Here is a 16217-nt window from a genome sequence, read left to right on the forward strand (position 1 = left end):
TGCTAATATTTGAAGGACAGGTTGACTAGATATCAAACCCTTGGTTCATACTTTAGTTTTTTTTTTTAATGCTGCCCCATTTTTATCTTGCTTTGTATGTTTGTTTTGAAAAGCTTTATGCTAGTCTAATTCTTCTGCCTTTGTACATTATTTAAACTTTTTTTCTTGAGGCCTTGAGGATTTTATCTTCATCTTTTTGAATAGCCAATATAGGATAAGACTTAGAATTTATTATTTTAGGCTAAGTTTCTCAGGTACTTGGTGTGCCCTTTCCATGTGTAGATTCAAACATTTTTCTATTTCTGGAACATTATATTAAATTATAGTTTTAAATATTAGCTCTGCTCCATTGTTTCTTTTTCCTTCTTCAAAACTCCAGTCTCAGTGTCAGGGACTCCTATAATAGGTATATTTCTACTGCTTTCTCTCCAACTCTTTTATACCTTCCTTATGTCATTTTTATTTTCTTGGTTGTTTTCCTTCCTTTACTCAGTGTCCCTTATTAAATTTTCATTTGAATCTATTCTCTTTGGCTCCCTTTAAAATTTGTTCTTCTTTTCTGATATATTTTCTTCTATCTCTTTCCTAAGTTCCATCAACCCTTTGTTTTTAATTAATTTCTCTGTGTTTTGTCCATTTCTCTTCAGTTGTTGAAATTCTGACTCGATTTGGTTTTTAGTAGCCTCAAATGCTTATTTAAGTATATTTAATTCTGTTTGAAGTGCAGTCTTATAGCATTCTACTGCTTCATGGTTGTTTGTAGGGAAGAATTTTCCTCAGGTGATAATGTATGAGATTATTTCTTGATTTTCTGCAGTAGTTCTCTAAGGACTTTATTCCCCACCCCCTCTTTTTTTTTTTTTTTTTTTAATAATTTTGTGGTGTTTTTACAAGATTCCCGTTTAGTGATGCCACGTTCTGTCAGCCTAGCACAGTGCAGGCAGGTTAGCAGCTCTTTGTTTGTTTCCGTGGTTGGAGCCCTCTGAACTTGTGGTTTTCTTATGTCTGGCAGGACCCTAAATTTTCTACTTTTTCTTTTTAACCCCTTCACCTCCTGATTGCCAAACGGGGCTTTTTCCTTCTTTTTGCCTGTTGCTTCTTCCCCAGAAGCTGTGTGCTTGGGAGGCTGCGTCTGTCTCTTTCACTTGCAAATCCTGCCTGTGGGACAGTGTCCCTCTCTTTACATTGCAAGGATGGCCCCTCAGATGACATCTGCCCTTTAAATCACACGTACTTTGAAACAGCTTTCCAGTAGCCAGTGTTCTGATCTGCCGGGTTACTTTTTTAGTGTCTTCAGATTTAGGGTGCATTAGCCTTGCTGGTGGTCACTCCGAGCCCCCTTAAATAGCTCCCCATCTTCTTCCCACGGTTTTCCCAGTCTGCACAAAGCCTGGCACCAGGGCAGGGGTAGGGGAAAAGCATGAGGGATTTCAGTGCTGGGATTTGTTGGTTTCTCTCTTTTCACCTGCAGTTACTTTGCAGCTTTGATATTCTCTATCTTCAGTTACTGCTGAGAGAGTGGTTTTGTGTAGGATTGTTGTGGCTGTGAAATTATTTCGTATAGCTTGGGGAGGAGGTTTGGGAGGGAGATTACGACACAGCCCCCACTGCCTTCAGCCACCTGGAAGTCCTCTAAATCGTGTTTGTAAAGAACAGAAGTTCTTTCTTTTAGTGAAGGTCGTGAGGACACATTCCTCTTTCTTTTAGGAAATTTGTTGTTTTACTTTTCATGTTTAGATGTGCAATCAACCCAGAATTGATTTTTTTTTCCTTTTTAATTTTTATTGGGATTGTTCAGATACCATACAATTATCCAAAGATCCAAAGTGTACAGTCAGTTGCCCCTGGCACCCTCATACAGCTGTGCATCCATCACCGCACTTAATTTTTGATTTTTGTTCAATTTTTAGAAGCTTTTCATTACTCCAGACAAGAAATAAAGTGAAAGATGAAAAAAAAAAAAAAAAAAAAGAAAAGGAAACTCGAATCCTCCCCTATCCCTAACCAACCCCCCTCAATTGTTGACTCTTAGTGTTGGTATAGTACATTTGTTACTGCTTATGAAAGAATGTTGAAATACTACAAACTGTAGTATATAGTTCACAATAGGTATATATTTCTTCCCTATATGCCCCTCTATTGTTAACTTCTAGTTGTATTGTTATACATTTGTTCTGGTTCATGGAAGAGATTTCTAATATTTATACAGTTAATCATGGACATTGCCCACCATAGGATTCAGTTTTACACATTCCCATCTTTTGACCTCCAGCTTTCCTTCTGGTGACATATATGACTCTGAGCTTCCCCTTTCCTCCTCATTCACACACCATTCGGCGCTGTTAGTTATTCTCACAATGTGCTACCAACACCTCTGTTCATTTCCAAACATTTAAGTTCATCCTAGTTGAACATTCTGCTCGTACTAAGCAACCACTCCCCATTCTTAAGCCTTGTCCTATATCTTGGTACCTTATATTTCATGTCTATGAGTTTACATATTATAATTAGTTCCTATCAGTGAGACCCTGCAATATTTGTCCTTATGTGTCTGGCTTATTTCACTCAGTATATTGCCCTCGAGGTTTCGTCATCAGCCCATTTTTTTTTTTTAAGACGGTTTTGTTCACTCACCATACATTCCATCCTAAGTAAACAATTGATGGTTCTCTGTATGGTCACATATTTATGTGTTCACCACCTTCACCACTATCTATATAAGGGCATCTACATTTCTTCCACAAGGCAGGAGGGAGAGTCAAAGAAGGTGGAGAGGCAAAAGAAAGAGGAAAAAAAAATGACAGCCAGGAAGTAGCAAAAGGAAAAATAACTTAAATCAAAGTAGAGGAAAGAGTCAGACAACACCACCAATGTCAAGTGTCTAACATGCCTCCCCTATCCCCCTCTCTTATCTGCATTTACCTTGGTATATCGCCTTTGTTACATTAAAGGAAGCATAATACAATGATTCTGTTAGTTACAGTCTCTAGTTTATGTTGATTGCATCCCTCCCCCAATGTCTCCCCATTTTTAACACCTTGCAAGGTTGACATTTGCTTGTTCTCCCTCTTAAAAGAACATAGTTGTACATTTTATCACAATTGTTGAACATTCTAGATTTCACCAAGTTACACAGTCCCAGTCTTTATCTTTCCTCCTTTCTTCTGGTGTCTCACATGCTCTCAACCTTCCTCTCTCAACCATATTCATAGTTATCTTTGCTCAGTGTACTTACCTTGCTGTACTACCATCTCCCAAAATTGTGTTCCAAACCACGCACTCCTGTCTTCTCCTATCACTCTGTAGTGCTCCGTTTAGTATTTCCTGTAGGGCAGGTGTCTTGCACAAAGTCTCTCATTGTCTGTTTGTCAGAAAATATTTTGAGCTCTCCCTCATATTTGAAGGACAGCTTTGCTGGATATAGGATTCTTGGTTGGCGGTTTTTCTCTTTCAGTATCTTAAATATATCACAACACTTCCTTCTTGCTTCCATGGTTTCTGCTGAGAGATCTGCACATAGTCTTATTAAGCTTCCTTTGTATGTGATGGATTGCTTTTCTCTTGCTTTCAGGATTCTCTCTTTGTCCTTGACATTTGATAATCTGATTATTAAGTGTCTTGGCGTAGGCCTATTCAGATCTCTTCTGTTTGGAGTACCCTGTGCTTCTTGGATCTGTAATTTTATGTCTTTCATAGGAGATGGGAAATTTTCATTGATTATTTCCTCTATTATTGCCTCTGCCCCTTTTCCCTTCTCTTCTCCTTCTGGGACACCAATGATACGTACATTCTTGTACTTTGTTTCATCCGTAAGTTCCTGGAGACATTGCTCATATTTTTTCATTCTTTTCTCCATCTGCTCCTTTGCGTGTAGGCTTTCAGGTGTTTTGTTCTCCAGTTCTTGAGTGTTTTCTTCTGCCTCTTGAGAGCTGCTGTTGTATGTTTCCATTGTGTCTTTCATCTCTTGTGTTGTGCCTTTCATTTCCATAGATTCTACTAGTTGTTTTTTTGAACTTTCGATTTCTGCCTTATGTATGCCCAGTGTTTTCTTTACAGCCTCTATCTCTTTTGTGAAATATTCTCTAAACTTTTTGAATTTATTTAGCATTAGTTGTTTAAATTCCTGTATCTCAGTTGAAGTGTACGTTTGTTCCTTTGACTGGGCCATAACTTCGTTTTTCTTAGTGTAGGTTGTAGTTTTCTGTTGTCTAGGCATCTGACCTCCTAGGCCACCCCAATCAGGTTTTCCCAGATGAGAACAGGCTCAGGTCCCAGAAGGAGGAAATATTCAGTATCTGGTTTCCCTGATGGTTTTTCTTAGAGGATTGATACACCTGTGCTTTTCTGCCTGGCAGGTGCACCTGTCAGCCCGTCACCAGCTGGTGTAAGAGGGTGTGGCCCATGGCTCTTCTCCCCCAGGCTTTGGGTCTGGTTCCAGAAAGGCAGGCAGTGGAGCTGGGCCCCTCCCTTTCCTCTTGGGAAGCTATGCCCCCTCCAGAGAGGTCATCTGCATATCAATAAGTTCTTTGTTTCTGTGACTCTGCTGATCGAAGTGTTTTGATTTTAAAATGTCTGAGGCTTTCTTTACTGCAAAGCACTGCAGACTGAAAATGGCTGAGGTTTTCTCCACAGAGAGAGAAAGGGACAGAAAAGCTCCCAGGTTCACCCGTCAGCCAGAGATAGCACCCAATCCTCTGGGCTCCCCCTCCTGAGATAGATATGTCCCCCGACTCTCCCAAGGTCAGTTGTCACCAAAAGCCTCTGTCTGCTTGTTGGGGATTCGCTGTCTGTATTGAGCAGTTAATATTAAAACCCCAGTAGGAGCTGGGCTGAGAGAGTGCTGCTCTCTAGCACTGCGAGGCTTCCGTGAGGGAGGGGCTCTCGGCTCTCGGCTCTCAGCGCGGGTCCGCAGTTTTACTTACAGATTTTATGTTGCGATCTCGGGCATTCCTTCCAATTCAGGCTGGTGGATGATGAGTGGACAGCCATGTCTGTCTCCCCACAGTTATTCCAGGTTATTTGCTAGTTTTTTGGTCATTTATGAATTGTTCCAGGGGGGGACTAACAGTCTTCCACTCCTCTCTATGCTGCCATCTTAGCTCCTTTCCCCCAGAATTGATTTTTGTGTGATGTGAGATAAGGACCAATATTTCTTTTCTTGTTTATATGGATCTCTAATTGACACAGCATAATTTATAGAAAACTCCACTTTTTCCCATATTGTGCTGCCATATCATCTTTGTCATAAACCAAATGCCTGTACATATTTGGTTCTGTTTCTAAGCATTCTTTTCTCTTCCCTTGGTTTATTTGTGTGTTCTTGCACCAAAACTTCCCTGCCTTAATTATCCTAGCTTTGTAGTAAGTCTTGATGATTGGCAACATATATCCTCCATCTTATTTCTTCTTCTTCAAAGATGGTCTTAGATATTATTGTCTGTTTGAATTTCTGTATATGTTTTTTAATCAGGTTGTCAATTTACACACACACACAAACTTTCTGTGGTTTGTCATGGGATTTCACTGAATCTGTAGATGGATTTAGGGAGATCTGATAGCTTCATAATTTTGAGTCTTCCAACCGATGAATTTTGTGTACATTTATGTAAGTCTACTTTAATTTATCTCTGAAATGTTTTGTAAGATTCTGTGTAGATTCTTTGGTTTATTTCAAGGTATTTGATGTAATATGTGCACATTACTATTGGGGATATTCTCAGGGATGGAATTTCTGAGTCATAGGGTGTGCATATGTTCAGCTTTAGTAGATATTGCCAAAAAGGTTTCTAAAGTGGTTCCATCCATTTACACACCCACCAGCAGTGATTGAGAGTCCAAGTTGGTTCTCATGCTCACCAACATTTGGTATTGTCAGCTTTTTAATTTTAGCCAATCTGGTGGGTGTGTGGTGGTATCTCATTTTAGTTTCAATTTGCATTTCCCTGATGGCTAATGAAGTTGAACATCTTTTCATATCTTCATTGGCAATTTTGATATCCTCTTTGGAAATTGCCTATTCAAATCTTTTGCCCATTTTCATATTGGATTCTCTATCCTTTCCTTATTGATTTGTAGAAATTCTTTTTTATAATCTGCATATGAATCTTTGTCTTTATGAATTACTTATATATTCTCCCATTCTGTGGCTTGCCTTTTTACTCTCTTTGTGATGTGCTTTGATGAATGGAAATTCTTAATTTTAGTGTAGTCCAATTTTTCAGTCTTTTCCCTTAGAATTAGTATATGTATCCTGTTTGAGAAATCTTTGCCCATCCTCAAGTCATGAAGATATTTTCTTGTCTTCACAAAGTTCTGTTTGCCTTTCATATGTACATGTAGAATCCAGTTGGTTTTGTATGTGATCTGGGACAGTATCAAGATTCATTTTTTTTCCATGTGGTTAGCCAGCTGATTCAGGACCATTTATTGAAAAATCTGTTATGCATACTTTCCCCATGTGCCACATTGTCACCTTTGTCATGAATAAAATGGCTATGTATAGTGTGGATCTGTTTCTGGAGTTTCTATTCTTTTCGACTGTTTTTTGCCTACCCCACACTGTCTTAATTACTGAAGCTTTCTAATGCGACCTGACACCCAGTAATGTAAGTTCTTCATCTTTGTCCTTCTTTAAAATTTTCTTGGATGTTCTTGGCCCTGATGTCATTTTTCATTTGCATCTGTTCACATATTTACACTTTCCGTTACCCTCATTCCTTCCTGCATTTCTGTGTTTCTGTTTATGATCGTTTTCTTTCTGCATGAAGAATTCTTTCTCCTTGGTCCTTCTTTTACTGTGGAGCTGCCAGAGACAAATTTTCTCAGTTTCTGTTTGTCTGAAATTTTCTTTATTTCATATTCAATTTTCAGGGGTTTATTAACTGGGCATAGAATTCTAGGTCATCTATCGCTTTCTTTCAGTTCTTGATGTCATTTCACTGTTTTCTAGTTTCTGCTTTTCTTACTAGTCAGCTCTCAGACGTATTGCTGCTCTTTTGAAAGTAATGTATCTTTTTTCCTCTGGCTGCTTTTAGAATTTTCTGTTTTCTTTGGCCTTCAGAGGTTTTACTGTGCTGCGCCGTGGTGAGTTTTTCTTTGTTTTTTTCCTGATTGGAGTTCATAGAACTTTATGAACCTGTGGATTGATGTTTGTTTGGGTAAATTTCTAGGACAATATCCCTTTCAAAATTGCTTCTGCCCATTGTCTCTTTCCTATCCTTCTAGGACACTAAGTATACCTATATTATGCCTTTTCAACATAATCCATATATATCTTATACTTATTTCTTATTTTCTTTAGTTTTTTCCTTCTTTGCTTCAGTCTTAATTTATACTACCAATCTGTGTTCCATTTCACTAACCTACCTTCTTCTGTATCTAATATGCTGCTTATATTGAGTTCTTCATTTCAGTTCTTGTGGTTTTTTATTTTTAAAATTTAAATTTTATTCTCTGGTGATATTCTGCATTTTTAAAATTTATTTTCTTGAACATATAAACAATGCTATTTAAAGTTTTCTATCTAATAACATCAAGATTTGGATAATCTGTGGGTCTGCTTCTATTGCCGGTTTTTTCTTTTTTCTTTCTTTCTGTTTTTGTTTGTTTGTTTATTTTCAGTACTGTCTAGTGATGTACCTGGTAAATTTGATTATATGAAAAATTGTAGAGGCTCCAGATGGTGTTATCTTTCTCCAAAGAAGATTTATTTCTCTTCAAGCTGGAAATTAGAATAAGAGCAAACAACCTTAATCCAATCAAGGGATGAGAAGACTCCAAGCTTGGTTTTAGTCTTTGTAAGGCCGGTCTATTTTGGTTTGACCTTATTCCTAGTATTTGGCCCTTCCATGTTCTCCACTGAAATCTTAGGGTGTTTACTGGACCAGGGTTCCACTCTGAACATCAGGCTCACTTTTTCTGTTGTTTCCTTTCTTCTGGGGTCTTGGTTCTCAAGTCTTTCTCTGTTGGCAGCGCTGAATTCCAACTTCTGTCTCCCCACTCTGGAGGGACTTCTGAAAGCTCTGAGCTGCTGCCTCCTGGTCCTGTTGTTTGCCTTGCACCACTTACAAGTCATCAAATGCCTCAAGAGGAAACCGGCAAAGAATGTCGGGCTCACCTCAAAGCCTTTCTCTCCTCCTCAGGCTCTTGGGTCCTCGAGTCCTGCCTACTGGCTGCTCTCTGATGCCTCAGGCAGCTGTTCTTATATTTCATTCTGCTTTCTAATTGTTGTTAATGGGAGCATTGGTTTGATGCAAGATTTTTCTCCATAATCAGAGTGGAAGTCTGAGCCAAGACTATTGGGCTTAAAAGATGGGGAGAACACAATAGTGGCCAAGGTGCGGCGTGTTGCTGAATTCGGCTCTCTGTGGGGCTGTCACGGAGAAGAGGGAGCAGACACATTCCTTGTGGCTTTGCAGGAAGACGTAGCCAGCTGAGTACAAGTTACAGGGAGAGAGATGTAAACTCTGCCTCGGGAATAACAGTCTCATGACATCAGGGCATTTCACAGTGGAAGGCTCTGCCTTAAGAGGTGGTGAGCTCCCCAACAGCGGAGGAGGCTAAGAAGAGGCTCAACAAATACCTGACAATTGATAATGAGAAGATCCAACAATCAGATCACAGGAGGACTTAACCAGTTGTTAACATCCTCAACCTGTGAATGCTTGAAATTATCTGAGAAGATTTTTTACAGATGCCTAAGTTAATCCACAGATTAAAACAAAATTTCCAGGTAGGGCCTTGGCATCTGCATTTTTAAAAAGCTCCCAGGTGATTCTGACACAATGATCTACAGACTAGAGGAAACTTAGACTAAATATCCAATGTGCCTTCCAGATGAGACCGTATCTCCCACATCCCACAGGGCATGTTAGAGAGAAACTGCCAGTTTGGCCCCTGTGGTGGGCAGAGCTGTGGAAGAGGAGATATGTTTCCCCTTTATTCCTCTCTTTGTCCATGAGACTCCCCTCTCCCAGAAAGCAGGATTTAGCTTGGTCCTGTTGGAGCAACAGACCCAGAAAGTTTAGTCACCTTGTGGGCTGGCAAGCTTGTGTGGGCTAGCCTGGGAGCAAGCTTGTGTGGGCTAGCCTGGGAGCCTAACCACTATTTATAACATGGTATCTGTGGGAAAATATGTTCCAAGTTCCAACAACTGCCCTTCAGAAATCTGCTGGAGCCCAACCTGTCGGTAACTGGGGACTGTCTATATAAAGCGCTTCTTAGGAACTTAGCACTTCATGATAAACTTGACCTCAGAGGATGAGTAATTAGTTGGCTTTCAGTGTCAGTGTTAATAATGAAAGAAATTCTTCCACCCTGAATAATTGTAGGCCTCCTCTAAGAAGGACTAATATTTTTTCCCAGACAATTGGGAGAGTGTTTCTTCCTGCTGTCAATGTTTTGCCCAGGTAGATGCTGGCTGCACCTGGCAACAGTGACGAATGGCCTGGGCAGGCAGCTGGAGGGGCTTCCCACACCAGGGTCTGCAGAGATGACCAACGCAGCCGTAATTCCAGTGCTCTTTCCCCACATTGGCCTCTCGCCCATCATGGGAAAAAGAACAGTTTTATGAGATAGAAAACCACACAGGCTGACAAGTGGCCCCTGTGAAAACATATGGAGGGTCTTCGTGGGGCCCAAGGTCAAATCAAATAAACAGTATGATCTTGGACCCCGATGACCCCCAAAGCATACAAAACAAAACAAAAACTATGACCAAGGAAGCTAGAAACTCCCGCTCCGTTACCTTCTGGTAAGATCACACTGGGAAGGTTTGCCCCAAGTCTGGAGCCTCCCCGCACTTTAAAAGAATCAACCTTAGAGGATGCCCCCGTGGCCTGATCTGAATGGGGAGGAGGTTGGAAATGTCATCTGAGTGTAAACATTGACTTGAACAAACAGGACTCAAAAGCAGACCCCACCAGCCCCCGGTGCCTCTGCGTGCCTCAGACAGAGCTCAAAGGAGCAAAATCCAAAAGCTCCAGAGAAGCCAGAGGTAACTCGCTCCTTTTATACTTAAAGCAGTGAATTAGAGAAATGCACATTAGAGTCATTTTTAAAAACTTTTCAAATAGCCAGTAACTGAATTAACAACCAGAAATAGATCCAAATCACATTCAAAAATCAAAGAAAAAAATAGAAATAAAAAGCACAGAAAGTATGGCCAAATACTAAAGGATGAAAAAAATGACAAGGATGCATTAAAACACAGCTTTTAAAAATGCGAATACCACCATAGCACTGTGGAATAAAGAGTAAACTCACCTAAGAAATGAAAATTGCCAATCAGTATTTGAAAGGAGCCTACCCTAATCATTAATCGGAGAAATGCAAATTAAAATGAAAGGATGATAAACTTTTTTTTTAGCTTAACAAACTGGCAGTGATTTAAAATTTTTAAATACCTTTCGGATGCAGGGAAACGGGTACCCCTGGGCCCACTGGGATGTAACTTTTTACATTTGGGGAGAGTATTTTGGCCCTCTATATGTGAGAATAGTATTCTAGTTTTTTAATACTCTTTGCCTCAACATTTACATCTCAGAGCGTTTATTCTGGGAAAATAACTATCAGCATGGATTTAAAAAGTTGAGTTACTAGGATGTCTGTGGCAGTCTTATTATTGACAAAAATTAGAAACAACCTAGATGCCCAGTAATTGGGGATTAAGTTAGGGAAGTGAAGGAAGGGCGTCCACACCTGGGGGCTTCAGTCAGCACTGGCCTGGCCTGGCCCGGCCTCGGGATCTCCAGGACATCCCAGGCTGGCAGCCAGCAACGCTTGTCTCCCGGGCCTTCCGTCTTGGTAACAACGGCTGGCATTTGGGCAGAGTCAGCCAGTCCAACACTGGGCCGGGTGCTTTGCACATGTCATCCCACTGGCCCCTCCTGACCACCCAGCGAGTGGAGGACGCTGAGACCTAGAGCAGCTGAGCCCTGCCCAGGGCACACAGTTAGCAACTCACAATGCTGCAGCCAGAGCACAGGCTGCCCCTTCCAAGTCCTGCATCCTCACCCCGTTTCAGGCTCCTACTGGTAGAACTTCTAGATCACCTGGTCCAACCTCCTCACTTACATAGGAGGAAACCGAGGCCCAGAACGAGCCTGTGTGGCCATTGTTCTGAGTTCTAAGGAGCCCCCAGTGATAAAAATATCGCATCCCTGGCCTCGTGGAGCTTAATTCTAGTTGGGCAGGAAGGGAGGGGTGGAATCACAGGCCAGAAAATAAACACGGAAATCCTAACTGGGAATACTGCAGGATGTGATGAGTACAATAGAGATGATAAAACCAGTGCATGGAGAATGCCTGGGGTGAGAGGTTTCTAGAGAGGACCTCGAGGAAGCCATCCCTGAGAAGTGACAGGTGTTGGAATTTGAATCTGATAATTTTACTCGAAGAGCCAGGGGAGGAGACTTCCAGCAGAAGAAACCACTCCCAGTGCAGGTGCCCAGGGGGATGAGGGGGACGAGCAAATGCTGCAGCTGAAGAACCCAAAAGGTTTAAGGAAGAGACAGCCGGTCCAGATGGACCCCTTCCTGTCCTCCAGGGTCTCTGTTTCCTGGAACCTCCCTAACAAGGTAACCACAGACTAGCTGGCATAAACAGCAAAACTTACCATCCCACAGCACTGGAGGCTGAAGTCCGGCGCCCCCCTGACGCTGAAGGGTCTGGCGGTGGCAACAGCCCCTGCTGTGACGGCCTCAGCCTCTGCCTCCCTCACGGGGCTCTCCCCCCTCCATCTGCTCCGCGGCTGTGTCCAGATTTCCTCTGTAAGGACACCAGCCAGGTTGGTTAGGGCCCCCTCCTTCTGCCTGCTGCCTGCGCTCGCCTGAACGAATAGCATCCCCCAGGTCCTGTTGGCAGCCGGGGCCTCATGCCTTTTGTGGGGGGCATGATTGAACCCCAACACTGACTTTCAGGAGAACTGCTGCCATGTATTTTGAATGATGAGCAGAATGGTGGTGGCTGGACGTGATGCATTTCAGAGGAAACAAACAGGGACAGAATGGGAGCTTCCAATAGGACCCCAAAACCAACAAGGAGGTGGAGTCGTTTCTGGGACCCCATTCCCATTTGGACAGGGGAGTCCGTTGTCCATAGTCTCTGTGGCTGGAGGGGCTTGGTGTTCCCCAGGCCCGCATGGAAGCGACCCCACCCTGCCAAGGCCACGACCCAGGGGCTTCCTGATCTCGCGAGCCTGCTCCCCGGACCACCCGGCCTTTGGGGACCTGGCCTCGCCACCCCCCCGTGGGCACTAGACCCGCTCCCAGGGAGCTTGCCATGGTTTCCAAAAGTCAGTTATGCCCTCTGAAGCCAAAGGTGGACTGGGAGGCCAGGCTGGTGAGACACACCACTCACACACACACACATGCACTCACACACACACACTCACACGCTGTGTGATCTTGTTGCAGTCCCTTAACCTCTCTGTGCCTCAGGCTGGAAATGGTGGTGGAGGCGTGTGACCCTCTCAGTATAAAATGACAGCGAGTTGATGGTTTCTCTGTGTGGTTTATCCTCAAGGAGGGTTTTTCCAAAGACTAAGCCGTGGGCTGATGACACTTCTGGAAGGGTTCACAAGTGATGTGAGAAAAAGTAGGTGGATGGGATGGGGGTAACAGTTTCCCTTTGGATGTCTAAGCTCCCAGGGCTGGAGGAAAAAGGCAGTTGCATTGCTTTGTAGCCACACCCAGAATGTTCATATCACCAACAAAATTCCTTTATGAAATTCAGCTCAAGGTGAGAACAAATCTTTTTTTAGGCCAAGCTTTTTACGAACCCTGCTGTGTTCTAGATGGAAGGGAAAAGTGAGGGGCACAGGTGGTGGGGTCAGAACCACCCTTAACAGGCAGCTGGGCCTGCCGGACCCCCCACCTTGGGGGGGTCTCACCTGGGATCCCTTGAGGCACCCCTGGAGCCTGTACCTTCCCCCACCTCTAGACCATGCCCTGAATTTCTAGCCCCAAAGTCTGAAACCGCTTCCAGGACCTGGGGAGCCCCTTCCCTGGGTTGGCCCCTGGAGGTGGGCTGTGCCTCTGGGGAGACCAGGGGGGCGAGGAGGGCTCAGCCGGGCTGCAGGACTGCCTGAAGCTCTAAGGAGCCCGAGAATTCAAACCTGGCTTCCAGATCATTTATCATGGTGGGAGGAGAGAAAATATTTGATTGAACAGCTTGTTAGCTTTATCTATAGCTTCAATATTTAGACACATGGTATGTGGGCTTCCTTGTGCGTTCCAGGTCCCTGGCTTGCAGCTAGCAGCCCCGGGTGAGGTGCGCACCCCCTCGCCCTAGCCTTGCAGACGGCCGGGGTGCAGCCCTCAGCCCTGCCGCCTCCCGGTCACGTGGCCCGAGGCGGGTCAGCTCCATGACCCAGTGTCCCCCCCGGCCCCGGCCCCTCTTTCTTGCAGACCCCGCAGCAGTACGAGAGGGAGTACAACAGCAAGCGGTCGGGCGTGGGGCCCAGCAAGTTCCACGGGTACGCCTACGACGGCATCTGGGTGATCGCCAAGACGCTGCACAGGGTCATGGAGACGCTGCACACGGGCAGCCGGCACCAGCGCATCCAGGACTTCAACTACTCGGACCACACGCTGGGCAGAACCATCCTCCACGCCATGAATGAGACCAACTTCTTTGGGGTCACGGTCAGTCCCCGGCCTCCAGGCCCGTTTTCCTTGGGGCGCCCCAGAGACCTTCCAGGCAGGGGGGTCTGAGTGACATGCCTTGCCATGGGCGGCCTTGTCTCTTGGTGCGCCATGGGAGGTGGCAGCAAGGGCTGGGTACGTACATGGTCTCTGGAACACTGGGAAAATGCTTCTCAGGGCTCCTGGATAAGAAAGGGCACGGCGGTGGGATTCCCCAGGTGGGGTACAGGCAGGGATGAGCAGGAGCTCAGGGCCCAAATCCTGGGCCTCCTTTGAGCCATAGCTCTTACATTTGCAAAGTGGGAATAATGCCGGCCATGCAGGGTGGTTGCAACGATGAGCCATGACAACTTAAAGATGGCTGATATTGTTGAGCTAGCCACTCACCTCAGCCTCCACTTTCTCATCTGGGAAATGGGGGTATTGGTGTCTGTCTTGCAGGGAAGTTGGAGAAATTAGCAGCAACAATAATAGCTGATATTTCCCAAATGGTTATGATGTGCTAGACATGGTACTTAAGCACTTTATATGTGGATTAGACCCAATGTGAGGTACACAGTAAGCGCTCAATAAATGCAGCTGTTGTTATTGTTGGTAATGACCTCCTTGCATCCCCCGGCCCTCTGTGGGAGGTTGGTGCTGTTATTATCCCCACTAAAGGCGAGGAGCTGAGGCTCAGAGGGTTCAAGTCCCGTGGCTGATCGGAGCCAGAGGTGGAATTTGAACCTGGGTCTCGCACGTGACATTGCGTCATGCTGCCTTTTAGTAATGGGCTTGAGTGGTAGCTGTTGTGTCTGTTTTTTATGATTATCTATTTGTCACCAGCTCTGCTCTCAGCAACTTTGGGAATGCGTCGAAAGAAGTGCCGAAGGGGCATCCTGGGTTCTATTTTGGGGTCATTTATAGTCAGGCTGCCTTGGGGATGTCAAGGGCCATGGAGGCCATGAGCTGCCTGGCACTTTCTTAAAATGTGCATATGTGTCCACCCATGTACTGAGGCTTGTGTTGTCGATCTGGTGGGCTGGCACCCTTGTGGACAGCAGTGAGGATGCTAAGGGGCATAAGACAGGTTCGCTGCCCCGGACTTGTGGTCCAGAGGCCCCGGGCACAGAGAACAGCAGCAAGAGGTGAAAGCGTTCATTGGAAGAGCTGGCGTTTGATCTGCGCCTTGAATGGTGGGAGGGAGGCAGACATGCCGAGAGGGGGCTGGCAGCCTGGCCAGGGGGAGCATGGGGAGCCCAGGCCACGATGGCAGAAATGCCTGTGTGGGGGTGATAAGGGGTGGGGGAGCAACTGATTTGGCTGGAACCTTGGAAAGGTGGATGATGAGGCTGGGAGGGTAAATGGGGGCCACATTCTGGAGGGACAAGCTAAGGAGACTGGCCTTGAGGTCCTCAGGGGGCCAGGGGTTCTCAAAGTGTGGTCCCCGAACCAGCAGTCACTGCATCACTGGAAGCTTGTCAGAAGTACAGATGCTCGAGCCCCACCCCAGACTTGGTGAATCCAAATCCCCGGGGATGGGCCCCTCCACCTGTATTTTCCCAAGCTCTTCAGGTGAGTCCACGGACACTAGGGTTTGAGAGCTGCTGCCCAGGCGGTGGGGAGCCCCGGAGGTTTGCTAAGAAGAATTACAATCTAGTTGCAATATCTTAGATCTGTTCTATGAAGACTCAGCAAAATACTGAATTAGCAAATGCTAGGGAAATACAGGGTAGATGCCTGAGAGCCTGTGGTCAGAACCCTTCCATCAACCAATCAATACATAAGTTGTTCGGTGTGTGTTTCTGTTTAAAGACACCGTATTTACCACCCAGTGTTGATTCATTGAATGGAGCTCATGGCCAGCAGCGCTGAAGCCCCTGCCTGGACGAAGCTGCTCTGACGCACGTGTTTTCCCGTAAGGCACGTCGCAGTTCCTTGCACGTAGGGACAGAAGCTAGACGGCACAGCAGCACATCGCTCTGGAGCCGTTCCGAACAGTGCAGTCATCAACAAAGAGCACAAAAATATGAAAAACATGACACTAGATGGACCACAAAAGGCTGCTTGTGCACAGCGTGAGGGCCGAAAGGAGAAGGGGCCCGTCACCTCGTCCCACCCCGGCTGGGAGCCTGTGCGTCGGGCGACTCAAATTTTTCGCCAAATGATCATGAAAGCACCACACGTATTGATTTTGGGGTTTCAGATACGTTTTAGGTGTAAGCAGATTCACGAATCCAGGAACAATGAGGGTCGACTGTAGATTTCCAGAAGCACTGAGCAGACCCCAGCTGGACTGACACCCTGGGATTCTGCTCCCACAGAGCAGAAGGGAGGGCTCGTGGCAGTTATCTGCAAGGGCCATTTTTAGAGACTAAGTTCAGGCTGAAACTTGAACAGCTTGCCTCAGACTGGTGGTTTAAAAATACTTTTTTTAAAAAATCCTCAGAAAATCTCACAGGGTGCCCTGTATACAGCACAGATTAAAGAAGGGCTGTTTGGGTTGGACCCAGTAGGAGCCTGTAGAGCCTCTCACCGCCCCTTCTCCAGCCACCCCAGCAGCCCCGGGACCCCTCCCTCAGAAAGGCTCTGCAG

At 45.2% G+C, this 16217-nt stretch overlaps 1 protein-coding gene across 1 annotated transcript in view; it reads left to right on the forward strand.

Annotated features, from left to right (window-relative positions):
* The window catches only part of GABBR2 (gamma-aminobutyric acid type B receptor subunit 2), a 399384-nt gene that overhangs the window by 235317 nt on the left and 147850 nt on the right, over positions 1 to 16217 (forward strand). The window contains exon 7 of the mRNA XM_037851102.1: positions 13407 to 13643. Within this exon, the coding sequence (XP_037707030.1) occupies positions 13407 to 13643 (237 nt within the window). The remainder of the gene's footprint in view (positions 1 to 13406; positions 13644 to 16217) is intronic.

Source organism: Choloepus didactylus, chromosome 10, assembly GCF_015220235.1.
Source record: "Choloepus didactylus isolate mChoDid1 chromosome 10, mChoDid1.pri, whole genome shotgun sequence".
Taxonomy (NCBI): domain Eukaryota; kingdom Metazoa; phylum Chordata; class Mammalia; order Pilosa; family Megalonychidae; genus Choloepus; species Choloepus didactylus.